Here is a 27,860-nt window from a genome sequence, read left to right as displayed (position 1 = left end):
CTACTTTTCCTGCTGCGGTTTTAATCTAGAAACAGGGCTGCAAGCATGAGACCTTCACAGTGTTTGTTGGAAGACTCCTCCAGGTCTCGGAGATGATGTGAACCTTTTGGGACCAGAAAAGCTCTGCGTTTGCACTCTTCCCTGTACCATGAAGTCTTGGCAAATTACTACAGCTCCTCAAGATAAAGGTGGTAATTAAATAAACTGGTGCACTGTGAGCCCATGCACCAGAACTGCAGCAGCAACGACACTTCAACCGCCTCTCCACTTTAATGTATGCACAGACTTCAGGAGCACTCTGAAAAACGACAGGCACCACCTCCCCTACACCTTATAGGCCTAATACCGCCGAGGGGCCTGGAAAAGCAGTTCTCTCCCCTTAGCGAGCTACCAGCAAGGCCACACCGAAAAGCTGCCGCGGTCACACTCCTACAGCTCGCTCCAGAAAGGCGCTGAAGAGGGTTTAGGCGGCCAAGATAAGACAGGGGACTACCTTCCACCGTCCCAAGTGGCAACACACCGCCCTTAGAGGCTTTCTTTCCTTCAGACCAAAAGCCCGCACCGCTTTCCCCCCGCCAGCGGTCTGCGGCACCTGTAACCGCCCTCACTCAAGTAACCGCCCGGCGGCGGGAGCCCGCCTCCTTCAAGGCGCTGCGCCTTGAAGGAGGCGGGCTCCCGCCGCCGGGTGGGGTGGATGTTCGGCTTGTCAGGTCTGGTTGCTCGCTCTGTTCGGCGCGCAGAGTTGGGGCTGCGTTGTTGTTGCGCCGTTGCTATGTACCGCCTGGTGCGCTTGGGCCTGCTGCGGCCGCCGGCGGTCCCGAGTAGCCCCCCGTGCCGCCTCCCGCTCTCCACCGTCCCCCGCGTCTTGGGCTGCGGTCCTCGCCTCGCCCGGGCTGGCCTCAGCCCGCCGCTGGCCCTGGTAAGGCTGCGATCCGCCGCTGGCACCTCCGCCAAGGTAGGTGGGGAGGGGGGTGCCTGGGAGCCCCCCGTGAGGTACTGCGCTGTGTGAGGGGGCAGCGCGGCCTCAGGGCCCGCCTCTGGAGGGGGATGCCTTGGTGGGGAGCGGATCGTAGCTTTGATTAAAGTTGTCTTGGCCTGGAAGTGTTTTCCAGCTTTTGGGGGTGTCTTCAAGATTAAGGGTTCAGCTGGCCCGCACCGCCGCCTCGGGGGGGGGGGGGGGGGGGCTGTTTTGCTTGGGGGCTGCAGAGTTTGAGCACTTCAGGTGAGTCACGAAGAATGAAAAAAAGGGGTTTTCAGTAATTCAGGCAGACACAGAGAAGCCCGGGTGTTCCTGGTGGTGGTGGCTGAAAGGATTTTCAAAAAGTGTTTCAACCCCTGAAAAAGGCAGTAGGTGGTGGTGGCATGACTGCAGACAGATGTCCTGTGCCTGACTCTGTACCTTTTATTAGCTGAGGGATAAAATACGAACGTGCACCCAGTTAGTTATGTGTTGCAGCATGCTTTCAACATTCAGTTCATTTTCTGGAGATGCAAAGGAAAGATTTGTGTGAATTTGTACCGTTCATTGTTTTGGTTTTAAATTTGAATTGACTCGGGGAGAAAAGCAAATGCAGGCCTTACATGTAACTGTTTTTTACACTGCAGTACATTATTAAATCCTATTTATGCTGAGTTTCTGTAGGAGGCAGGGACCTGCTTGACACCTGCTTGTGCCAAGATTGTGAATGTGAGTTTTCCATACAAAGCCTCATTTACAGCTTAATTACTATAGCTTAATTTTCAAGTTAATTTCTGTAGCCTCATTACAAAGCATGACAGGATGTTTCAGTTTTGTTTTCATGCCTTAGTTCATCCAGAAGCTGAATCTTTCTCTAAATGATGGGAATAAAGTTGGCTTTCTAGCAGAAAAATTGTAGCAAAATTATATGGAAAATAGGTAGCTTTCTTAGCTGTTGTACGTTAGCAAGGACATGACCGTACTGGGTAGTCCAGATAATATTTGCTGAAGTGGTACTTTTTTAGCCATTCAGATACAATACTATACACAACCATCACAACGATACCATCAGAAATTACTTGGCATGTGAGCCTGAGTGAATTGAGATGTGCTTGGATGATGAGAACAGGCTATTTTTCAAGCTATTAGTCCTTATGATCCATCTTGCAAGTGTGGCGGTAAGACCCACAGCACCTCTGAGTCTTACCTACTGAGTCTCTGTAGATTGTCGGCTCCTGTTTTCGTGGCAGCTATCTGAAGAAAATCTTCATGTTTGGCTCCTTAAATAGACAATTATCATCTTTCTTTGGACGAAAAATTCACTATAAGCTATTAAATCTTAAAATACCGTTCAAACCACACTTGGCTTTTAAGAAAATCACACTTGAATAAATGAGTATTCTTGACTAAGCACGTGATTGAATTGTTAGGACAGCTTTTGGCAGAAGGTATTATGAGACTATTTTGTTCAGTTTATTCAACTAGTTCCATTCATTTACTCAGTATTTAAACTTTACAGACTGGGAGTTAAAACAGCATTCTTCCCTCCTCTCCCCCCACCCCTCTTTTCCTATAATAAAACCGAAGAGTAAGAGAATAAGTTCTGAAACATGATGAAGTAACAGCCATGCAATACAGCTATGTGTGGAATCTAATTACTTCCAGTGGCTGAAAGTAATTAACCATTGGAAGTAATTAGATTATCTCACCATGAATCCATTCTTTTTCTTAATGAGCTTGCTTCAAAAAATATATATTTGAACATTTTTTCCTCATTTACTCTCTAGTATTAAAACTGCTTGGGTTAAGCAGTAAAAGGTTTCTTTTTCTACTGTGCATATTTCTTTTTTAGTCAAGTTTCAGTTTCTATTCAAATATTGCTTTGTCTCATGAGCAAAAAAAAAAAAAATCTGATATTATTCATTATGTTTGAAAAATTTAGAAATACAGGAATCAGAATAAGTTGAGCTACACAATTCCCTAAACACTTATTTATGGATCAGTGTGATTTCCTGTCAAAATGAAATACAGAGTAACACAAATGACGATTAAAAAGAGAAAAACAGCAGCAAACAGTTTGGGGGGGGTTTGAGGGTGGTGGTGTGGTTAAAATCACTGATTAAAGCGAGTTCATCCTACCATGAGTGTTGTAAGAGGAGCCTCACTTGTATCCTAATTTACAATCTCGACAAGTCCAAGAATTAATCAAAAGTGTTGTTCTTCTAATTTGTGTGCCTTGAAAGCAATTTACAGTAGGACGAAGTGGTGCCAGGCATTCAGTAGCTGTACCTGTCCTGGGGCCGCAGTGGCCTTTAGTCTGGCTGTCGAATTGTCACAACTGCTGCTGAATTCAGCTGAAAAGAAAGAACTCTTCTAATCTTTCCTGATAACTGCTTGCTAATTAGAGAGAAGTCCTAAAGTCTTTGTGGAAACGTATTCTTTCTCCAGTTAGGATTTCTTCTATGGCAAGTATGAGGAGGTATCCAAGGTCTGCCTTATTACTAGCAGTGTAAATGCCCTTCTTTGTCTGCATTGCACTATCAAATTGCTTTGGGATATGTTTTAGTATGAAGTTCTGCACTTTAAACTTACCCAGATAAAAAGCTGTCAATAAATTGTTACTGTGACAAACATTTTCAGTGAAGTTAGGCTATTTACACCAGCACTGGCATGTCTATGTAGCTATTGCCTACACTGTGGCAATGGTATTGCTTGTTGCTGTCAACAGCAGCAGTTTCACGGTTCCTTTTTTCAGATGGTCTGTAGATGGTGATTTATAGGAACTTAAATGTTGGACCTCTTCTATCACTGAGTTGTTAGCAAGCCAGCATGAGTCTGGTATCATGTATGCTTCCAGTGCCATCAGCTGCTTAGCCCTTGAACAGAAAGCTGTGTTACAAGAATAGCTGTATAAAGCTGAGCAGTGGCTGTAAGCCAAGATCTCTTTGGCACCTCAGCCTCATCGCTCAAGCAACTATGTGGATGTGCCCTGGCACACGTTTGGATCAGATGGAAGGCTGGGACTATGATAACTCTTTTTAATTATGAAACTTGCTTTGCGTACAAACTTGCACCAAGCTCAGTGCATCCCTTTGATATGAATAGTTTGGAAAAGGGAGCTTGCATGGGCTCTGACACAGGCATCTGCTACCCTGATGTGAAAGAGCAAAAGTGTTTCTATCTTTCCCAAAGCATTCTGAATAGCACTGTATGCAAGCTACTTCTTTCATTATTTCAGGTTGGTTCAACTGACTAGAATATGATATTGTGCTTAAAGCTAATAAATACTTTTAATTGTTTTCTTTTCAGGATGCAGGTGTATCCCCTGAAAAGGCAGCCACAGATCCCAGTGATGAAAACAAGAAACTCAACAAATCCCAGCAACTGAAACAAGTTTTTAAAGAATATGGTGCTGTAGGGGTTTCATTCCATGTTGGAATTTCATTAGTATCTCTAGGAATCTTCTACCTGGCAGTGTCAAGGTGAGGTTTGTACAGTTGTCGGTAGCCTCTAGGGAATGGTTTAGCCAAGGAAAATATCTCACTGTTGTGCTTATTTCTGGAGGGAGACATGTACTTCATGCCCGTTTGATCTATACACAGTAATCTTCTGAATTTTGAGTATAGGTGGATCCATAAATGGATCTAATCTCCCGTCAGGCATGAGAGAAGACAGATGTATGTGGTCTTTTTGAATAGGTTCACAGTCCATGGTAGGCAGGTGAAAACAGCAGAGACAAGACTGCATCAGAGTAACTAGCCAGATGAGAAAATTTATTTTTGTTCTGGAGAGATATCTTTTGTTCTCAAACATAGTATGGTCTGTACAGATAGAGCCATACAAAAGTGCTGGGGCTTAGAGATAAACTTATTTTTCTGGGTGTTGAACTCAGTTTCTGCAGTTGAAATTGCAGAAGGCAACAGTCACTGAAACAGGGTTAGATTAAGAAATAGGAGTCAGGTGGGAAATTGTGTATGTGGCTTCTGGTGCAAATGCATCAGTTATAGATGTCTCTGTTGAGCATGAGGTATTTCAACAGAGGAAATGGGGGACTTCAGTGAGAATATGTGAATGCCTGATTTCTCTCTTTTACTACATCGTGGCACAGGGTGACAATGAAAATTTTTTCTTTCAGGTATGATTTAACTCCCAGTTATAAGATACTATACTGGCAAGTGAGTAGGGAAAAGTTACAGTAACAACTTCTTTTGGAAAATTGCTCCAAACATAGGAACCTTAATGAAAGCTGATATGTCTATAGAGAATTAAAATATTAATGGATTTGATGGATAACACTTATTTCGGATCCATCATATTTCCTTCAATTGCTAGATTTTAGATAAGATACTTATTTTAACAGTTTTGTACTCCTGTTAGAACACTCTCAGCCTAACGACAGGTACCTTATTTGGTTTGGGTTGATCTATATTTATGTGATAACATTCTTCAAGAAACAGAATAGACTTTATTGTAAATTTATGGAAGATTAATTTCCCACACAAACTCACAAATTTCTAACTCTTAAAATTCAAAAGTAGAGAAATAGATTATTTTATCAGAAGGTTGAGCATGGGGCTGAGTATTCTTCATGCCCATGCTTGCAGATACACAGTTGTAAAACTAAGAACATATTTGACTTCACAGGAAACTTACCAATTTAAGAAAAAAAAATGTGCATCTGAAAATATTGCCTGTGTTGTTGCTACAGAAATAACTTGAGCTGTTACTGCTGAAATAATTGTTTTTATTATTTAACAACATCTAGATTAAAACATAAATTCCAGAGTTGGTATGTAATATTAAGTATGCCATGTTAAATTCCCTGAAAGAATAGCACTTTTAATTTATATTCTTTAGCATCTAACCTTAAAATAAATTAAAAAAAAAATATCTTGTTTTCTTTTCCCCAGTGGTGTGGATATGACTGCAGTTCTCTTCAAACTTGGTTTCAGTGATTCATCGTTGCAATCTAAAATGGCTGCTGGTACAAGCACATTTGTGTTGGCATATGCTATTCACAAATTGTTTGCTCCAGTACGAATCAGCATTACTATAGTTTCTGTGCCATTTATTGTCCGATACTGCCGGAAGATTGGGTTCTTCAAACCTCCTGCCCCAAATCCATGATGATTTCTTACTGATTTTTATTCTGTTTTTTAAATGCTCTATATCCATGTAGCTTTTAAGACTGCTAAATTTCTTTAAAAGACTTCTTTGGATTTATGTTAATGCTGACCTCCTCTTGCATTTCTTACTTATTCTTTCAGGTAAATGTTACACTGTGAAAAGTGCTGTTCTTGTCTTCTTTCCCTTTTGCCACCTCTTTAGAAAAACCTGTTAAAATGGTATCTGTTTTCCACTGCAAGTGGTAATATAAATGCTTGACAATGAGCCGTGTCTTTAGAACACACCATTCTGGCTCTTTACAATCTAGCTTTTGGGGCCTTAATTTTTTTCTTCTCAAGGTAGAGCAGTAGCATTAATTTATTACTGTGTAGTTGGGAAACAGAGTAAGATTATCTTCCTAATAGTGTGTGGAATAAACAATATCCTACTATATGAATAGTACTTTTGGTAAGTGTATATATCGGAATCTAAGGTGGTAGGTGGCTGTTTCTTTTGTTATAAAAGGCATATATTATGACCCCAGTCTTGCAATACAACACACATGCTGAACTAACTTAAGTGGGAGTACCCGTATGCTTAATTATTGCACAGTGATAATTGTTTTAGCCAGAATAGGTAATGCACTGTTCTGAAACTACAGCTCCTTTGTGGTGCTTCCATGTTTCAAGATTTTATTCTTTGAAAATGTGCTTTATTTATAGGCTAGGAAATGGCCTTACTAAAGTCCTTTGTTAAATTTTTTTTATGCTTATAGACTGAAAAGGAATCCTGAGTCTACTGAAATCAGTGTAACTAGAATTACCTCCTATGTGAACATATTCCAAAGATTGTCAAGTCAGAGGCAAGGTATCTGTGGGTTTTTAATGTATCTGGCTTTGTACTGGAGACACACGTTTACCTGAAAACTAACCCTAGCAGCTTTCTGCTCCTGTGAATGCAACTCAAATCTGCACCTGAAATCCAGGCATTACAATTCATAGCTTCTCAAGAGCAATTCCTGTGCTTTTGTCTGACACTGTTGAAGGTACCAGTTAGAGTGGCTTTTCATTTCTTTATTTGGACACTGTTCCTATTAAAATGTAGTTACACATGCATATATTCACATACCACCCTTCAGTTCACCTAAAGACTGGATCCCAAAACTAGGTAGTCAGTGTAACATTCTGTGGTAAAGCTGGGTTTCAGACTTAAGACTATGCTTCTGTGAGACAGCTGGAGCCAAATCTATCAATCAGTCTTTTGGACCTATTCCTCCTTCCAAGTCTGTTCTTCTTACATTGTCTTTCTCTGTCTGTGTGCTTACACTTACCCCAAGGTGGCTCTGATGTGGATCTCTTCATACAGGAATCTGATGAAAGTCAAATAGCAGGAAATTATGCTGGTGATCAGAGTAATTTATCTTTTTTTGCTGAAGTTTAGTGAATTGGGAGGAAGAAATCATGTGGTTAGGATGAGTTAGCTCAGGGAGGGAAGGAAGAGCAAGTCATTTCTTTTTGTTATGAGCAACCTATTTACTCCACTCAGCCATAACATTAAATTGCACCCAAACTCCTTTCCCATTGACAAAGTCCAACCCATGGATCTGAGGATCCATGAGCTCACACATGAGCAAGCAGTTTGTGCTCTAGGAGGATGAGTCACAGCCACATATATCCTTGTACCTGTTCTCTTGCTACAGCTTGGTTAATCAGAGGTTTTCTTTAAGACAGGGAAGACTGGAAGAGATGTAGTTTACTTCCTCTGCCCTGTGGAAGCAAGTTGGTACTAGAGACTGCCACCTGAAACCAAAGAAACCCTTGACAAGGGCTTGGTCTCAGTGGGGCTGTGCTGTTAGCCCAGATGACAGCTTAGTGGCTCAAGATGGCAACAGTTGCAGCAAGGAACAGGTATATGTGCAAGACAAACATAGCATAGATTAGATTAAAAGATGCATTACATGTTAAACACAGCTCAAAATACCAGCCTTAGGAGCAGGACATACTGAGAATCAGCCTTGCAGCATGGCATGCTTCCATGGGAGCAGTAAGCTGTGTCACAAACAGAGCTTATGTCATGTCATGCACAGCTGCTTGGTGTGCATGTTCAATGTGGAGCCAATGCTCTGCTGCTTCATGTGCCCACATGTGCCATTCCTACTGCAGTCAAGTTCATTTTGACTAGCTGCTTACTCAGAAAAGCAGAGTGGGTTTTTCATGTTTCATGCCTGCTTTGCAGTATGGCTGCTGAAGCTGGCAGCTTGTCCAGGCTACTAGCATCAGCTTGCTGCTATCTGAGCAAGAATATAAATTTCAAATCAGCTTGTCCCTCAAGGAAGCTCCACCTTTACCCTTGCCTGATCTATACCTGTTTTGGGGATGGAAGCTTAGTGCTGAGTGTTTGATAGGTAAAAACTGCACTAACGGCAGAGCACTTGAAGGGTTACCAGGGTATGACAACATGCAACCAACACTACTTTAGCTTTCTATGACCTACTACAGTCTAGAACAGCTAGTCTTTTAAATTTCAAGTGGGCAATCAGTATTTCTTAAGGGTAAGTTTTATGGGGGCTTATTTTTCCTGTCCATAGAAGCCATTCTGGGTTTTATTTACATGCTTACTCTTTCTATCAATCAGTTCAGTTCCAGAGTAATCACAAGGCATCCTTGTGTTCTTCATTTAATCAGTCATTCTAATTAGGACAAAACATACTTAAGCTGATAGAAAAGGAGTATTTAAGCTTTTCTTTTAAAAATATGCACCTAGAAGTGAAGTCACCAGCACTAGCTAGATATTTTCTTGCAGTAAAGAAACAGAGCTTCCTTTAAATTATGACCAGAATTCATATTACCTATTAAGATAAATATGGCTGTATAAACTACAGGCAATTTGTTTAGATGAAGTTTTTTTGCAAAGCATATTTTAAATTAATTTGAGAATATATTTTGAATTCTAGAATCCTTGCTTGTAAAGGACCTTTTTTAAAGTGGTTTGTAAAATAGTGAAGATGACCTTAAAGTCTTATAATGAAAATACAATAAATTGCTTTCTCTTATTTTGCTGAAGTGTTTTACTGGAAAAGAGTTGGTTTGTATATTTTCTTGGTGAGTGGCCTGACCCTTGACTACGTTTTAGGGAATAACATAACACCAGATGTTAACATTAGCTCCTGTTACATATCTTCTTTGATAACAATACTTTCCAGACCTTTCTCTTAGAAATGCTTTCAGACCCTGTTATCTTTGAATAAATGCATTAAAAAAGGAAGAAGCAGACCTATGTTTCAGTGGTTGTAGAAAACGCACAAGGTAAGTCACAAGACAGTTGGCACTTACCTTGTATTCTATGTTGCAATTGTAGACTAGTAAGTGACTACATCTTTGTTGTACCAGCACTTTGAGCAAGAACTTTATACCAGCTTCCTTTTTGAGACAGGTGGGAAGGAAACTTAGTTCATGATCGTAGACAGGGAGTCAGGCTGTACTGATGGCCAAGACAGGTGGTTAGGAGACAGCCAGTGGAAGTGATAAAGGCCATAAGGAACCTTACCATGGTGGTGGTAGTATACAACAAGTCTTTATTTAAAAAGTCGAGTGCTCACATTTAAGACAAAATAGAGACAAAAATGCACACATCATTTTTAGGACACTTTGAGAAGTGCATTCACCTCACTCAGTTTCAGATTACACCACAGTTATGATACCCTTAGCAGCCCAATAAGTTAGGAGGTGGGTATCTCCAGGATATTGCACTGTTCAATAAGCTAGAACCACAACTTCTTATTGTTGTTGGAACAATGAACCATTACCAGGACAGACCACATCATAAGAGCCTTGAACAGCTTAATACTTACATCAACAAACCTGGCCCACATGTAACTGGATTTCAAGTATATTAAGTATTCCACAACCACCAGCTCAAAGTCAAATAATTTTACATTGCAATTAGAGTTTAAGACAACAGCCAACCCATCAGAGATTTGCATTCTAATTGCCATTGCATTCCAAATGCTTTTCCTGTTGTAAGCATTACAGTAGTCACAGTACAAGACTCCTCTTGTTGATCCCATGAGGTTACTCCTGCTAAGGCTATGTTTTGGATGGGGCAGCAACATCACTCTTTCTGCTGTTGGGCATCTTTGTAGAGTTTGCTGTAATCCAGGGATGAAGTAGTACATCCTTCAGGGGCAGTCGATGGAATGGGTTATGCTTCAGAAGCTTTGAAATTAAATCCCTTGCACCTTCAGTTACAAATGGAGGAAACTTGAATTCCACCTAAGGAAAAGGAAGGACAGTAAACATGACACAAGAGTTCTTTGGCAATAACCAAACTCAAGAGACAAAGGGCTCTATCCTCCCAGGTACATCTAAGAAAGGAAAGCTGTGTCAGCCTTGTGGGCTATGCACCTGATGCCTATTGAGATGAGATTAAGCAATTTCATCATAATCCTGAAAACAAGGTTCTTGGCTGCTTGTAGAAGTTAAGATGGTGTATTTTTCAATGTACTTCAAAACAAGATTAGTTTGCTGGAACCTTTCTAGGGTATGCAACAGGAAGTTAAGCTTATGTATTTTCCAGTAACACCTTGAATGTTAAATATTCATCTTATGAATTAGAAAAGGAAAGACATAGAGATCAGTTGCTTTGGGAAAGAGGTAGAAGTTCAGATGCAGGCATAAACAGGATACAACCAAGGAAGTAAGGCAAGGTATCTTAAGGTGTCTTATAGTTATTCTACTGAATGACTGAAGACCATTTTAGGGAAGCTAGTTTTATGCATATCATCACGTCTTGCTGTAGTTCCAGTTACAATCCATGGCCTTCTTCAAAGCAACCATTTGTTAAGCTTCAGTAAGACAATAGAACTGAAAGGCAGCATAATTCAGCTAGTCCAAATAAGTGTTGGCACATACCCTGGAAATAGCTCTGTAGGTTTCCTGGTATGTTTCTGCTTCAAAGGGTGGTTTCCCTACAAGGAACTCATAGCACAGAACTCCTAGGCTCCAGATATCCACCTTTTCATCATGTGTTCTTCCCTCAATCATTTCAGGAGGCAGGTAGTCAAGTGTCCCACAGAGAGTGGTTCTCCTGAAGAAAAGTCAAAGTTAATCATTTACCCATTATGGCAATTACAAGATCCAATTTAAGAGCCAGACAGAAGCTAATGCTAGCAATAATCTGTACCTCAGTGCAGTCTATCCTGGCTAGACACAGCACCACCAGAACACCTGGTAAAGGAGTGCCAGCAGTAAATTTTCTACTTTTGCTTTAAAACATCTCAGTCACTGCAATCAGTCTTATCCTTCCTTTCTTCATCCCACTTCCTAGATCAAATATAGTCCTCCTTTGTCAGGTGCAATTCAGACTAATTAAGGAAACCTCTTAAGTATAGTGCTAGTGTGATGTTTGAACACAAGTGATGGTCTGTCACCTCAGGGACCACTGTAACCCTACAACAGTACACCAACGTTCTTCACTTGTTTCAGGTTCAGTGAGTTTTAAACTATACAAGTTGAAAAAACAGGATAACACTCCCTCTCTGCTATACCAGTTGACTATTAAGACCTTTGCTGCAGTGGCCCAGTTCATAACTGATTTTTTCCCCTCATATTTTAGGAAGTTCACGTTTACCTCTATTCCACAGCTGTAAGTGTGACAAGAAAGGTAACATCTTCACTGCGTAAGATATATATTGGATTCTCACCTAGAAGATGGAGCATGCACAGACCATCCAAAGTCAGCAATTTTTAATTCTCCATTTGAGCCAAGCAGCAAGTTTTCTGGCTTGATGTCTCGGTGAATCACACTCTTTGAATGACAGTATGATAGTGCATCTGCTAGTTCTGTGATGTACTGTATTTAGAAAGAGAACAAATCTTTAAAGTATAAAAATATTGTTGCTCTACCTTATCTGGCTACAGTATAGCCTTTTCTAGGCATAATTGGTAGTTTAAGTTAAAGCAGTTATTCCTTAAACCCTTGAAGTCTGGCAATACAGGCTCTCCCTGAAGTGACAAAGCACTTGTAGTATTAAGCAACACTGAACATTCTTATATTAGTGCTGTGCAGTAACTTGTCTTACCAGCTTATTCCTTGTTACAAGTGCACAAGCAAACTAGCATCTAAGGAACCTCAGTTTCATACAACAGAATACAGAACTTTATCTGAAAAGCTAGCTTTATGCTGCAGATATTCCAGATATGAAGAGTAAGTAACACATGAGCTAGAACAACCTACAGTAGCAGTTCTTTGCTCATCAAACTTGGTAAGCTTCTGAAGTTCTTTGTAGACTTCTCCACGAGGTGCATACTCTAGAATAAGGTAGACCCTTGTAACATCATGGAAGTAGCCATATAATCTGAGAATGTTGGGGTGCCTGCAACAAGATTAAAATATTCATATGGACAGATACCTTGTTCAGAAAACTTCAATTTTCCTTTCCTGCCTCCCCCCTTTCTAGGCAAGCATAGGAACTTCAACATCTTGTAAGTGTTCCTTTAGCTCACAACATATCCATTAAGAGCTTCATAGCAGACAGATGGCATTTATCAAAGCAGCAGCTTAGACTCTCTACTAGCAAGCAGCTATCCAGGAGTTTGGCTAATTCATGTCTTCTTGAGCATAATCTTTCTACAGGAGCTGGAAGAGTAGATCATCATTGAAGGTGCCAATCCCTATGCATTTTAGTCTTTAAGCTTAAACTCTTTCTGTGAAACAATTTCTTCAGCAAGTTGGGTTTATTTTCCAGGAAGCAGGATACCAGAAACATGCTCAGACTTTTGAGCAGTTACTTATGTGAATCCAAACAGCAGACATGGGGTTTTTTTGTAATGGAAAGATTTATTACTAGAGGTTACTTCATTGCAAGCTACACAAAGGTAAACCTTGGTGCAGAAAGGCAAGAATCCTAACTAGCAATTTCAAGGTATCATATGTTTAAAAAGAATCTTCTTCAACAGGGTATGTTATCATAAACAAACAAAGTAGAGCATGTAATTGCTCACTAAACTTTACCTAAGGTGAGACTGTATTTCAACTTCTCTTCGTAGTTGATGTTCTACACCAGCTTCCTCAAGTTGTGTTTTAAAGAGCACTTTCAGTGCAAGAATAAATTTACTCTGCTTTTCACGTGCCAGGTACACATTTCCAAATTTTCCTTTCCCCAGAGGACGACCAATTTCAAAATCATCAAGAGACCATTGCCTTCTGCAAGAGGAAAGGGAAAGTTACAAAAGCTAGGTACTTGTCTGGGCCTTGTCTCCTAGGTTTACAATCTTCAATGTTCCTGTTCAATAGATACTTAGTGATCTGAACTAGATTTTCATCAAGAGAACACCAAGAGGATAAAATATGCATTGAGACTTTTCAAAAGAAAGTTCTGAAAGCTAGTCTCTTCCTTCCTAAAGTTTACAGGTACTAATATCAACCTACTAATATCAACTACTACAAAATCAAGACTTTGTATACCAAGCCAGGCTCATTTCAATACACTTAATACAGACATATTACTAACGCATGTCAGAACTGTTTAAGGTAGCCATACTACAAATCTCACTTCATCCTTAAGACTCTAATCTCTCTCCAATCTCTCCCATGTATGAAGGAGGTTTGTTTTCAAGTGTACATCTTGTGATTAGAGCAAAAGGCTATCGGTGTTCTCTCATGGGAAGAGTTATTACACCAAAGGTTTTCTTGGATTACAGGAAGATCCTTGCTCCTGAGAATTATCAGGTCAAAGTAAACTTTCCTAGTTTCACATGTTGCCTCTGAAGTGTAGTGCCACTGGTCTCCACAACCAAACAGCTCAAGTAGCATTAAGCTTAGCCACAGCTTAGTTTCTGCATAAAGCCCTAGAAGCTAAAAACAAGCCTAATCCAACAGAACTCAGAACAATTTAGGCATAAAACTTACTTTTTAGTCTCTTCATTTTTCTTTTTAGCAGTCTCTTCATTTTTCTGTTTAGAGCTGCTTTCTGCTTCAGAATTTTTTGCTACGTATAGAGAAATAGGTCAACTTTATGAAACAGACCCATGAACACAATACAAAAATTCACATGGGGAGCAAGTCTAACCTCTGTGCAGTATCTTCAGCAGTTCTTAGAATATATTCAGTGACATTTTAAACAACCTAGGAAACTTAGTATTGGCAAAGCAACATAGCAGTTATCAGTGCTGTCAAAATGCAATTTAAAAAGCTTTCTTGAAATTAAAACAACATTAAGATGCATCCCCCCTGAAAAATTACAGTATTCTTGTGTATCAGAGATTAACATTAATACTAGACAAACTGTGATGCATGGATGCCAGCTACATTAATTCACAGCTGACTAATGAGCATCTGGAAGCTTTTCAAGGAGAGAAACACCCATGTTGGCTCTAAATGGGTAATCCTGACAACAAGGATAGTGCAGGAACATCTAAGCTGAAGTATGTGCTGCCGTTCTGTTTTGGGGCACAACCAAGTACTTCTCTACAGGACCGTCCCTCATGATCAGCTTTAGGTTTTCTGCACTGCACTCTGCTTCACAGAAGTATTCCAAGTGCCACAACTGTATAAATACATGCACATCATCTTCATAATTACCAGATACTGGAGCCTGTTGAGGTTTTTCATTGCTCTTGCTTGGAACCTGAGGCCTAGCAGTCGGTTGGACCATAAACTTTGGTCGGGGCTGCTGCGTTGTCTGGTTATTAGACAGTTTTTGGGTTGACAGTACAGATTTTTGTGATTGTACAGGAACTCGCTGGGCAAAGTTTGAAGGACACAAAACACGTTGTGCTTGAACTCCACTGTTCAGTAATCGGCTCTGGGCAGAAAGCTGAGGCACAGGGACACGTTTTGGGCCATCCCCAAGGGGATTAGAAATCTTCAAAAAGAAAAGATATATTAATTGTAGAATAGCATGTTATAAGCTTTATGGCCTACATTAACAGGAGATGTTAGAGTTTTATGTTACATTTTATGAATTAAAACATTTGTAAATTTCTACATCGACAAGAAAAATTAGCAGTTTTATACAACAGCATGCTTATTCACAGCTAGCAGAAGAACTTTTCCACATACATCTGAAGAACATCAGCCAAAGGTATTAAGACAGTAGATCCGTACTATAAAAACATACACTGCTTTGAGTCATTGCTTCCTTTAATGCTGTTGATCTTAACATACCTTGCACTGCAATGGGAGTTTAGCAGAACAAAGGAAGTTTATTTAGTATGGTTCAGCTATCTACTTTTAATCTTTTGATTCTAGTAAGGGAAGGCAGTTTAAGTTTATTTAAGATTTAGTTGTTCTAGGATACTTTCCTTCCAATCAAGTTCAAGGTTTTTGATATGATTCTCACATTTTTCACTCTTTAACAATACCTATGCAACAATTTGTACTTTTTTCTTCCCGTAGATATTATTTAGTGTTCTGGTTCAGTTCACCAAAAATAACATATTGACAGCTTGATTAAAAAGAAGCTTTGCTTATGCTTACCAGGGCCTATTTGGTTTTAAGTTAAAATAGTGAGAAAGTGCCCATGTTTCTTTATAGAAAAAAAAAATATGTAATCCAGGTGATCTTGAGTACTGCTGCACGGGCTTGTCAATAGTGACATTAACACAGCGCTTGCTTTTAGGAGCTTTTTATGTCTGGACTAGGTTGACTCCACACATTTGCTCTCTCTTTAATGGATCTTATACTTAAAACACGAGAAGGATTTCTCAATTCAAGTATGATACTACTATTAACTTTAAAAAAATTAAGGCCTGGGTACTGTTGTCTCCAAGAGAAAGCTACTGAAAGACAAAACTGGCAATTGTCTCCTACACACTGAAAACATTGTTTCAAGACAGTTTTTCCTCTTTTTGCCATTTATTACCGTTAATAATTACCACAGACAGTTTGAAAAGTGTAGCTCTCGTGGGAGCAGGAGAAATGCACACACCAACCTAAGAAGCCATTTACCTTCGTAGCACGGCTGGAGTGCCCAGAATGGTTCTCTTTCATGTTCTTGTCCATAGTGCCCGAGAAAAAGAGCTACAATACAGCTTAGCCTACAGAGGACACGTAGCGAATAGGGGTCAGTTCCACAGAAAACACTACGTCTTGGATCTCTTCTTCAAAAGTCACCTCGCCGCCCCAATTCAGACGCCGGGAGGCCCCACGGCAGAGCCCGGAACGGCCAGGCCTGGTCTCCCGCCGCGGTACACCGCCTCACGGCCCTGTCCCACAACCGCCAGCCTGCGCTAGCGGCCTCCCACCAGCCGGGCCGGGCCCGTCCCGGAGGGCTCTACCTCCGGCGGGCAGAGTCCCCCGTGCCGCAGCCCTACCCGCGGGTCGCGCTCCCGCCGCAGAGCCCGGGCGCCTGCTTACCCCAGCCTCCGCTCCCTCCGGCCGCCACGGCTGTTTGAATTCAAACCGCCCTCCCTTAAATACCCTTTAAACTACCGCCTCTCGCCATTGGCCCCTCTCCCGCCGTCCGCGCACGCTGATTGGCTCCTTTTCAATAGGCTCGCTCGCCGATTGGCTCTCCGCACGCTCAGCTCGTTGCAAGGCCGAGCTTCGTCGCCGCCAGCCCCTGGGGCGCATGCGCAACGGCAGCCTGCTGCGTACCCCGAGTAGGTCCAACCCGCCCGCCCCGAGGGCGGTGTTTGCGCTACATGCGTATTTTACGTACCGTCGCTCCGCCGCTGGCTTCTTCCGTACTCCAACTGCGTGGATCGGCGCCCCGCTTACACACTTTTCTCCGCAAAGTCTCTGCCTGGCCGGGTCTTCCGTTACGCAAATCGCGTACGCCCAGACCACCCACCTGTGGCAACGCTACAACTACCATCCGTTCCTCACAGCCACTGAGGCCTTGGAGCGTGCCGCCGCCGGCGGGGGGAAGGGCGCCAGGTTAGTCCCGCATCCTGCGAGGCACCAGCCTCTTCCCTCTCCTCCTCCTCCACACAACGCACCCGCCGCCCCGGGCCGAGGGAGAGGCGGTGCTGCCACCTCGCGTGGAGCCGAGCGCGAGTGGGGCCGGTGGCCATTGTGTCCAGCCGGCGAGGTAGGTTCCCTGGGTGGCAGCTGACAGCCCCGAGGAGCGGGAGGACGGGCGGAGGGGTGCAGCAGGCCTCTGCCTCGCGCTCGCCCAGACACACGCCCAGGGCAGCGCTCCACGTGCCGTCAGCTCTTGAGGACAAGTGCGAAGGGGACGCCCGCCTCGGCACAGCCCAGTGCGCCAGGGGACACCTGGCCTGAGCGACCTTCGCCAACCCGCAGACCCCTGTGTCACGCCAGTGGTGACCCGCAGCCCGTGGCAGCTTCCAAAACCGCACAGGTTCTCAAGGAGACACTGAGCGGCAGCGGGACGGTGCTGGCAGCGGACGATCAGTGAGTGCACTTTGTGAGTAGCAACGTAAAAGGAGCGTGAGTCTGCTGTGCTGTCTCAGTGGCTGGCTGCCCAAGTGGTCCTGCTCATACCCGTGAGGGGGACCTTGGCCGCTGAGTGACAAGCGGCAGCCGAAACTAGATTCAGTTCTTTGGGCCTCTGAAGAGCCGTGATTGAAGGCAACTTTTAACTGTCTCTGCCGTGCTGAAAACAAGTGCGAAGGCGACTTTGGTGTGTGTGTTGGTGTTTACAAGTGATACAGGATAGGTAAAAAGAAGATGTCAGGTCGTCGTGTCGCTGCAGCATGTGATAGACGTCAGCTGCCACGGGGCATGGGTAGCATGGCGTCCCCTCTCCTTGACCCGCGTCCACTTCGACTACCGTTTCTTGAAGCTGACGTGAGTAGGGCTTTTGGGAGGGTGGTGGTGTGCTCTTGGGACAGGCTCTCGGCCTGCTGGAGACCGTGCAGCCTGGCAGCGCGAGATGCTCGCGACTGTGCTGCCCAAGTGGCTGAAATCGTCGGGCAGGCCTGCAGCGCTCAGCAGCAGTGCCAGCAACAGCCCGTTCACGTCCCCATGTTTGGGATCCCCGTGTCTCAGCGGAAGCAGCGTTTCGGAGCTTTGCAGCTGGGACACAAAAGAGCCCCGCGCCCACCCCCCCCCCGCGCCCCGCCTCCCGCCATCAGCCACCCTTTCGTTCGGAACCGGGGCCCCGTAGCCCCCCGGGCTGCTCCGCCAGCGGGGCCTGCAGCCCGCATCTCGCCCTGCGCGCGGCTCTGCCGGCGTCGGCCAAGGCCCCGACGTCCCCGGCAGGGGGAAGGAGGAGGGGGACCCCCGGACGCAGCGGCGCCCCGCCCCCCCCGCCCCTCCCCGCCGTTCGGGGGCTCCCTCAGCGCGTCACCCGTCACGTGACTAAGTGGGACCCGATAGCGCCCGGGCGCGCGCGCGGGGCGTCACGGTCATGTGATGCTGCAATTCTCTCCTTCAAGAGTCGCCTCCAATCGATCTGCGGGCGCTCGATGCAGCAGCCTTCGCGGAGGAGCATTCTTCGGTCCCGGCCGCCGCCGCCGCCTCCTCCCCTGCCGCCGCCGCCAATCGATGCGCTCAGGGCTCCGGTCGCCATTTTAGGGGGAGAGCGAGGGAGGCAGAAGGAAGGGACGGTAGGTACTGCGGCCGCTCTGGCCTCTCCCTCACCTTCGGCTCTGCTGCCTGGGCCGGGTCTCGCCCTCCGCAGCGCCCGCCCGACGCTGCCTGTCCCCCGCTGGCGTTCGAAGCCCGCTCTCTGTGACCGCTGTGCTCCGGCTAAGCACTCCCCGCCCTCATTCAGTCCCTTTCCCCCACGCCCCCTCCCTGCCCGTTTATTGGTCCCTGGACCCGGTTATTGGTCTTGCAGCCCGGGCCTGGGAGAGGGTGTCCGAGCGGGTGACCGGCATCAGCCGGCTCGGAGGAGGCGCGGGGAGGATGCGCTCTGCCGGGATGAAAGGGAGGGAGCGGCTTGGGGCTGTGTGAGGGCGGCGAGGCGCTTGACTTGCCTGAACGGTTCACGTTAATCGCGTCCCTAGTGCCCAGGTCTGCCGGTGCTGGCGAGGCTAAGGGAAAGATATTGAGAGAACCATTTTGCTAACTAATGCCGCATTATTTCTGTCTTCTCTGTTGCTCCTTAATACACTTCGTGTTCTGTTTTTCGGCGAGATTTTAATTTCTACAGCAAACAAGTGCAACAGGTTCCCCCCCCCCGCCCTTTCATTTCTGTGTTTCTTATTCTTACTTAAAATATGGTAGTAATTGGTGTCTGCACTGAAATTCATCAGGATGTGCTTTATTTAAAGGTTGTGGTTGTTTCATGCAACTCTCTTGTATGTGATTTTTCTTCTTTATTTATTTCAGGCCCCTCCAAGGCATTCCTTGCTCACAATGTATAGAACAAAAGTCAGTTTGAAAGACCGTCAGCAACTTTATAAACTGATAATTAGTCAGCTGCTATATGATGGATACATAAATATTGCCAATGGCTTGATAAATGAGATAAAACCACAATCGGTCTGTGCACCATCTGAACAACTGCTGCACCTAATTAAGTTAGGTAAGCTGGAATAAAAAGCTAACATAAAAGTCCAATTTCTAAATCCCTAGCTTAAATCCTCATGAATTAAGAGGTTGGTGTTATTGAAAAGACATCTTTTATGCAAAGGTTATGTCTAGTAACAGCATAATACTTTGTATATTTAGATACAGTCTTTGCCTCTGTGGCTTTTTTTGAAGGGCATTCTAGCTCTCTGTTCTTCCTATAGTATGCATTAAAAGCAAAGTGGATCACCGAGTGTTGTCAGAATCTGTTTGAAGTTTTGTAACATGTAAGAATACCTGCTTACGGTCCTGGGTGACTGGCAACCTTCTAAAAATACGCTTCAGTATAAAGCATCACTGAGTCCACAGACCTAATAGAAAATTGACCCACACAATTCTCTGCCAACTTCAGAAATATTTTCTATATGATTCTTTGTGACAGTGTTGGAAAGGGAGCAAGCCCTGCCATTGGCAGTCTTTGCTGGCCTTACATGTCAGCCTCAAAAAAATAAGTTTCACAGTCTAGGGTCTCAGCAAAGGTATCACCTGTTCTCTCTCTCTGTCTGTCTCTCTGAAAGTATGTCTGTGCTGCAGCATGTAGTCAGAATACCTGAGCTGCTGTTGAAACAAGCTGACAAGTTATTGGAAGAAGTCTAGCCATAACATCATGTCTTCTCTGTGTTGTAACTGAACTGGTTCTGCTGCCTGAACTAGTTGAGTTCCAAGGGTATAAATATGTGAAGCCTTGTGTCTGAAATAAGAATGCTAGACTTGCAATTTGTAGATGAAGGCCACAAAAACTTTTCTGCTGCATTTGATCAGTTGATGATCACAGTTGGGCACATAGCTGAAAACTCTTGTGTCTGCCCTGTTACCACTTGCAGTGCTGAACTGTCTTTGTTCTGTAGATGCATCCTGGAAATAAAAAAAAAAAAAAAAAAAACACCAAACAAAAAAACCCTGTAGAGTGGCATGAAGAGGAGTAAAAATTTTTGTTTGCGATGCTGGGATAGTTGGTTGTGGAGTAGGTGGTTTATTTTCCTTCAATAAGACAGAAAGGAAAATAATCAGTAAATGCTTCAGTTTTTTACTTTAAATCTCATGTAATAGTATTGGGGCTTGTTTCTGTCCCTGTGAAAAGCTGACTAGAGGCCTGTCAATGGCTTCAGTAACTGATCGTCAGTGCATTTATCAGTGGTTACCATTCTACAATATTTGCTGGTTGTATTTCTACAGTTGATTTTAAGAGTTGTGTTCTGCTTTAGTGTAGCCAAAGTACATCTTGTTTCTCATGAGAAGTACTGCTGTATAACTAAATCTGTGCTGCTAGCTTAGCTTTGTTCAACAGGAGCTGCCTCTCTTAAAACCTGACTCATAGCTGTTAGAGAAGTCTGTAGCATAGATCTGGCCACAGCCTGTCTGTCTGAGGAGAAGGTTAACCTGGTTTTAAGTGCATCAACTTCTCTCTTTTCAGGAATGGAGAATGATGACAGTGCTGTTCAATATGCAATTGGACGGTCAGATACAGTAGCTCCAGGCACAGGAATTGACTTGGAATTTGATGCAGATGTACAGACCATGTCTCCTGAGGCTTCTGAATATGAGACTTGTTATGTCACATCTCATAAAGGACCGTGTCGTGTAGCTACATATAGCAGAGACGGACAGTTAATAGCTACAGGATCTGCTGATGCCTCAATAAAAATTCTTGATACAGAGAGAATGTTGGCCAAAAGTGCTATGCCTATTGAGGTAAAATATGACTTGAATTGTAACCACTTTGTGCATTCTTGAGGTGCTGTCTGTTTCATGTCATGCCTGTGCCTTGTGGCTGGCTCAGTGGGTTGGACTAAATATCTTGTCTCGCCGTGTTTCCTACTCCAACAGCGGCTCATAAAGTACCCTTGAAGAAAAAGAAGAAATAGGGCAAGTATACCTGTGTAACTTCTGGCAGCAGCCTAGAGAATTGAGCCAGAAATTGCTTCTAATAGTTGCTGGTAACTCCTGTTTTGTATGAACACAGCTTACACTTTTGGCCTCTACAGCCTCCAGTGGCTGTGTATTTCAGAACTGTTCCACAGAACATGGATTTATTTGCTTCATTTTTTCTCCAATACAGTTATCAGGTAGTGATTTAAAAGTGGTGGCGTTTTTTTCTACGCTGAGCACACACTGAATTCTCAGCAGTATCCTGTGAGAGTGAAAGTTGCAGTTTTCCTAATTGGTACAATGTCCCTTAATTCTTAAGGCAATACAGTACTTTGATTCGGACTGTGTATGAAGGTGGTATGTTTTCTTGCACCAGGTCTCTTGCTACAGAAACTAGTTTGTCCTTGAGCAAGTCAGCTGACCTTTGTAAAGATACAGGGATCTTACCTGATAACAATATATAATGGGCCTTCATATAATTAAGATAATGGTGATTATGTGCCTAGTAATGTGTCAGAAAGGTAGCTGTTGTTTGGCCACTCTGGCAAGCATAAAACCTACTTTTCATGTCAAAGGCATGTTCTGCTTTCTAACATTCTTTGTTGAATGTTCTTTGTAGGTCATGATGAATGAGACAGCACAGCAAAACATGGAAAATCACCCTGTTATTCGGACTCTGTATGATCATGTGGATGAAGTTACATGTTTAGCTTTTCATCCAACAGAACAGATCCTAGCATCTGGTTCAAGGGACTACACACTTAAATTGTTCGATTATTCAAAACCTTCTGCCAAAAGAGCCTTCAAATATATACAGGTTAGATACAATACCAGTTCAGAGCAACCAAAGCTTGAATATCTAAGTACTGAGGTATCAGTGAGCTGAATCGTTTCCGAGTTTGTAAGTAGTTAGGTATGTAGGAGTATGCAGCCACAAAATTTGGAGACATTACGGTAATTACACATTAAGAGTTGGTGCATAGTGGATACCTATATACTTTAAATCTAGTGCCTGTCTGCTTTTTGTTAATCTAGACCAAAACTAATAACGGGTAACTTTAGAGTCAATTATATTATCTTTGTTTTGTAGGAGAGTTTGGGATTATGTGGTGGTGGGCTTTGGGGTGTGTGACTGGCTGACAAAGCCTCCTGTCACTCCTATGCGATATCCCAAAAATGAGCAGGCACTGCAGGCTGCTCTAGGACAAATTTAACATATTTAAAGGTAGCCTGTCGTTTTAATCCTATAGGAAGCCTTTTCTATTTTGCAAAAACAACACATTGTGTTAACTGATAACTTAACTAGTTTTTTGCACTTTAATGCCACCAGAATTGACACTTCCCATTTGGATATTTTTTCTTTCTTACACCAATTATGTATTTTTGATCAAACAGGAAGCAGAGATGTTGCGCTCAATTTCTTTTCACCCTTCTGGAGATTTCATACTTGTTGGTACCCAGCACCCTACTTTACGACTGTATGATATCAATACTTTCCAGTGTTTTGTGTCTTGCAATCCTCAAGATCAGCACACTGATGCTATATGTTCAGTAAATTACAACGCAAGTGCAAACATGTATGTGACAGGAAGTAAGGATGGATGCATCAAACTGTGGGATGGTGTTTCAAATCGCTGTATCACTACTTTTGAGAAGGCACATGATGGAGCGGAAGTCTGTTCTGCTATTTTTTCCAAAAATTCAAAGTATATCTTGTCAAGTGGAAAAGACTCTGTAGCTAAACTATGGGAGATATCCACTGGTCGAACACTGGTCAAATACACAGGTATGTGGCAGGTGACCTTCCAAGTACCTTCTTTGAGGATAAGTTGCCCCACATTTTCGAAAACAATGTAGACTAATTCCAGAAGAGAAGCTGTGATTCTTGTATGTCAGTCATTTTAAACGTTTTTAGTCTATTTTGGAGACTTTTCTGACATCGCTAGTCCATTGCTTTGTAGAGAAGTTATCATTAAATTAGGGAACAGTAAAAAGAAACACTGCCCTAAGGAGTAGGGCAGTAGGACATTTGTGCAGAGGGTTTTGTTCTCTAGTTTTTCTTTAGTGTGTTTTAGAAACAGTGATTATTAGATCAAAACAGCATCATCAGTTTTCTTGCTGGTGATCATTTTTATTTTGTGACTTTTCTATTTATTGCTAGACTAGGGGCACAGCTTAAACTGGAAGGGTCAAAACTTAGCACCTAAGCTATTTCTGGTCACTCTCCTGCAGAGCACTCACCTAGTCAGGGGGAATTGAACCTACTTTGGGGCAGTTGTTTTAACTGTTAGACTCGTGTGCGAAAGACTGCTCTAATAACCCACAGCAATATTCTGAAAAATACCTACAGCTGTTTTTTTCCTTTTTTCTTTTTTTTTTTTTTTCCAAGGATGCAGTTGTGTGCAAGGTAGTCATACTTGGAGCATGCTGACAATACCATGCTTTGATCTCGGCAGGACTTAGAAAATGGTGAAGGATGTAGAAGCTTTGCATATGATAGCAGCTATGTGATGGGGAAGCTTTTGGGGCAAGCAGTAATGTGCTTAAGCATTAGGAGTCATAGCATAAAAGAAGAGAGGATGCTGAAAATTTTGTATATCAGCTTCTGGGAAGTGTACAATCCTTTTTTGTATGCTAGCTCTATTTTGCTCTCAACCAGCAGGGTGCAGCACCGTGTTGATAAACTTTTGCAAAATACCCAGTAGGATGCAGGTGTGTGCATTGCAAAGTAAATGTCTATATGTGAAACACATTTTTATTTGAAGCATATGGAGGGAAGGTATGGCTAAGGTAGATCATACAATATGGCATATGATATATACATGAAAAAACAAAAGTTGCCATTGATAACGAGAATCTGTATTCTGCTATCTGTGGTCTTTCCCCTTAGTTACAGCTGGAAGCCTCATACAAAAAAATCTAAGGCAAAAGTGCTCTTAAAGTTAAGTGATTGTACTCATACTGCATGGTTGGACGTGATTGACACAGTTGGATGGGTTTAATCTTTCTGTCCTCTTAAGAAATTTTAGGGTATACCATGTGTATAACTACAAAAGTATTCATTATTGATTCCCCTGTTGTATGTGTAAGTGGTAGACTGAGAAAATAAGGCTGCTTTGTAGACTGTAGAAATTGATACTTACGGGAGGTTTATTCTTAGGTCTTTGGAAACTTCCTAAAACTGATCCTATTTGGGTTAATATTTTGCTGCATATATTTAGGAGCTGGTTTGAGTGGACGACAAGTACACAGGACACAAGCTGTCTTCAACCACACAGAAGATTATGTGCTGCTTCCAGATGAAAGGACCATAAGTCTTTGCTGCTGGGATTCAAGAACTGCTGAACGGAGAAATCTTCTTTCTCTTGGGCACAACAGCATTGTCCGTTGTATTGTCCATTCTCCTACCAATCCTGGCTTCATGACCTGCAGTGATGACTACAGGGCTAGATTTTGGTACAGAAGGTCAACGACAGACTAAGGACAGCTTTATAAAACAGTGATTATCCAGATTGGTTATATCATCTTGTATTGATTGTACTGCCAACAGATGCCTAGATGAAAGCCGTGCTGTGTGTGTTTTTTAATTCTGTCAAACGTGGCAGAAAAATATAAAAACACTGAGATTAAGTTTTGCCCCACGCTAATTTTTTTTATTAGTGTGTGTGGCATTAATTTTTGTAAGTCATCTCTAATTGTACTCAAGGGCGGGGGGGAGGGGCGGGCAGAATAAAATGATCCTTGCAGGAAGGATTAAACTTGTTTTCCTGTCTTTCTAAATCCCGCGAAAGATAATGTGACTGTATCTTGCTCAAACTGGGCAGTATGAGCCAGTTTTGCTCTGCATTGTATCTGTGCAATCCCGCTGAAGTCTCTTTAAAGAGTGGATTACACAAGTAACAGCAGAACTTAGAAAATATTTTAATGAAGCCTTAAGCTGCCTTCAGTTCTGATTCATTCTTTGTAAAGCTCTGTTTTGTATCTTTTAGTCTGGGGGGTTTTTGGTGGATTTTTTTTTTTTTTTTTAATTGGCCAAGTGGACCTTCAATTCTGAGCCAGTCTTGTGCCATAAGAATTTGAAACAGGATTTTAAATTGTTTAGATGAATTCAAGAAATGGTGTTCTAGTTCTGGTATTAAAGCTCAGACTTGAAATCTCATCGTCTTTTGAATTTATCTTGACAAATTCATCATATTTTCAAGGAATATCCACATTGCAACTGTAAAATGTGACAGTGCTGCAGTGTGTGAAAATGAAAATAATTTTGCCATAGAGACCTTTAGTATCCTCTCAAGGAGAGAAACTGTTGTGCATATTAATTTTTGTGTATGTACTTCAGAAATGTCAATTTGCTTCATTTTACTGAGAAATTTTCATTCTATGTCTGTTACACAGCACTTGAATTACATTCTTTTTTTTAATTATTCAAAAACCCAGACTCACTGGTTTTTCTCCCTGTTATCTGTAATAGCCCAAGTTTCCCAGACCTCATCTTATTCAACAGAAGTACAGATCATTAAGAAACTGTGCTTAAACCTTCTGTAAGTTTGCAAATTTGCTACTTATTTTTACAGATAGTTGCCTGTGCAAAGTTTTCAATGCGTTCATTCACACATCCTCGTACAGTGCTCTTGGGCTTCGTGTTTGGGAGGCTTCCTTTAGTCAGAAGTTCAGTCCTTGGTTTCATGAGGATTTTTAAATGTAAGATTGTTCTTACTGATGGATTGACTTTCCGTTACCACTGATGAAGTGTCTTGTCAAGGGCTGATGAGGGCACAGGTTTTGTCTGTATTTAAATAAAGATTACCTTTTAAAAAGTTATTTAATATATAAAGATGTGAATGTATTAGTTTTCTATGTAGCAAAAAAATTGATTGAATATTGGAAGGCTATGTTCAAGCTTCATGAATTTGTTGTGTTACATCCAAAACAGAGCTATAGACTTACAGTATAGAATGTGGGGTTTTTATTTTTTAAAGAGAATGAAGTTTCATTTTCTCTTAAAAGCTACTGCTCTGCAAAAGATTTCTTAGGCTTAGCAATCCTCTTCGCTCCTCTTCTACCTCTTTTAAAGTTTCTAAAACTTCAGAAACATGGGACACATGAGATAGCAGTTCTGGTGGCTTTTTTGGTGGAGAAACAGGGAGAACCAGAGCTGTTTGGTGGGAGGGAAAAGGGAAGTCCTGACACACAGTTATTAATGTATGCTGGACTTGCTCAGTGACAGCAGCCCTCTGCTGTTTCAGCCAGCCTGCTAAATTTTGTGGTGTGTTTTTTTTGTTTTTTTTTTTTTGAGTGCCACTTTTGTTTCAATTCTGTTAAAGAAACTGTCCCATAGTAACACATTTGCTACTGGTGTTTGGACTCTTCTATTTTTAAATTTGGTGTTGTGTATTAAACCACTGCTGTGGTTGGTAAGTTAGCAGCGTTCTAGCTTTCACCTCATGCTTCCTTAATTCTGTGGTCTTTTAACTTGCGGTGTAGAAATAGAGTTTTATTCTGTTGATGCAAAAACATCCTGACATTGGAACCTTTCTTTTCATATTGTATATCATCTTGCTTGAGGCCAGAAGTTTGGGGGTTATTTCTTAAGCAATAAGGGCTGGAAGAAACTTAACTCATCCTATTTAGGTAGATGATACAAGCCCGGAGTGAAACAGTTTAGTACCGCAAATCCCAGTGGTACTCTGGTAGTTGAAGGTGGTTGATTGGGGATGGCAATGAGAGGGTTTAAGGCTGCTCTACAGCATTCCGAGCAGGCACGCATGGAAGTACAGTAAAGAGGAGCCATAGCTGCATCTTGAACAAGGCTATGTACACAGGTAGTCATCCTGTTAGATCTGCATCTGACTGAAGGGGAGAATACATCTTTTCACTGTGCAAGTCTGGAAGTATCCAAGCAGACGTTCTTCAGGTGATCATGCTTATTGCTACAGTCAGAGAAGCTTCACACCTAGAAGCTGTATGTGAGCAATTAAAATGCCAGTGCAGCCACTTGCCCTTTGTGAGTTTTGCAGTCTGTACCCCTTGGTAGCTACATCCCTGCGAGCTGCTCTGCTGAGAGAAGCACTGCCATACTCGGGATTTATCACCTCCTCAAGAAAGTCGCCGTCACCTGTCTAAAGGTCTGTTCTATCCGTCTAGCATGTAACCTACTCTTGCATCTCTTCAGAAGAAGCTATCGTGGAAACATGGCAAGGTGGTGCCACAGCTAACGCATTAGGCCATTGAGCCATTCCAGCATGAAAGCGAAGCAACATCTGAGACAAATCATCATTACGGTCCTGCACCTTTCAGCCTTCAGCATGCTGACGTGGCAGTCAGTAACTGGCATGTGGCTCTAGGAAAAGTCTTTCCTAAAAGGCCACTTCGGGAATTAGGCCTTTGCAACAGATTTCAAACTTCCTACTGAAGAGGGGGTACTGGTCTGGGCTCAATATTTCTC

The 27,860-nt window shown here is 42.6% G+C and overlaps 3 protein-coding genes across 4 annotated transcripts; 2 read left to right on the top strand and 1 right to left on the bottom strand.

Moving 5' to 3' along the window:
• Nucleotides 1-772: 772 nt before the first annotated feature.
• On the top strand, nucleotides 773-6,085 carry FAM210B (family with sequence similarity 210 member B; the record flags this gene model as incomplete). Its single annotated transcript, XM_082007417.1, has 3 exons — nucleotides 773-955; nucleotides 4,268-4,440; nucleotides 5,869-6,085. The coding sequence occupies 3 exons, from the start codon at nucleotides 773-775 to the stop codon at nucleotides 6,083-6,085; spliced, it is 573 nt and encodes a 190-aa protein (XP_081863543.1).
• Nucleotides 6,086-10,149: 4,064 nt separating this feature from the next.
• AURKA (aurora kinase A) lies at nucleotides 10,150-16,066 on the bottom strand (the record flags this gene model as incomplete). Its single annotated transcript, XM_082007252.1, has 8 exons — nucleotides 10,150-10,335; nucleotides 10,975-11,149; nucleotides 11,766-11,914; nucleotides 12,299-12,437; nucleotides 13,076-13,267; nucleotides 13,973-14,051; nucleotides 14,645-14,927; nucleotides 16,013-16,066. The coding sequence occupies 8 exons, from the start codon at nucleotides 16,064-16,066 to the stop codon at nucleotides 10,150-10,152; spliced, it is 1,257 nt and encodes a 418-aa protein (XP_081863378.1).
• A 1,632-nt stretch (nucleotides 16,067-17,698) lies between these two features.
• Nucleotides 17,699-25,936, top strand: CSTF1 (cleavage stimulation factor subunit 1; the record flags this gene model as incomplete). 2 transcript variants are annotated; one of them, XM_082007239.1, is made up of 7 exons in its annotated part: nucleotides 17,699-17,818; nucleotides 18,409-18,579; nucleotides 19,307-19,502; nucleotides 20,961-21,238; nucleotides 22,035-22,232; nucleotides 22,811-23,201; nucleotides 24,637-25,936. In XM_082007239.1, 7 exons carry the CDS (start codon nucleotides 17,699-17,701, stop codon nucleotides 24,894-24,896), a joined length of 1,614 nt encoding a protein of 537 aa, XP_081863365.1. In that variant the 3' UTR covers nucleotides 24,897-25,936. The 2 variants fall into 2 exon arrangements, with proteins under 2 accessions (XP_081863365.1, XP_081863366.1); XM_082007240.1 differs by lacking the exon at nucleotides 18,409-18,579.
• Between the last annotated feature and the right edge of the window lie 1,924 nt (nucleotides 25,937-27,860).

The sequence above is a fragment of the Phaethon aethereus genome, assembly GCF_964289735.1.
Source record: "Phaethon aethereus genome assembly, chromosome: 16".
Lineage (NCBI taxonomy): Eukaryota > Metazoa > Chordata > Aves > Phaethontiformes > Phaethontidae > Phaethon > Phaethon aethereus.
The sequence above is the reverse complement of the archived record's forward strand: the minus strand, read 5'-3'. Positions and strand labels throughout refer to the sequence as shown.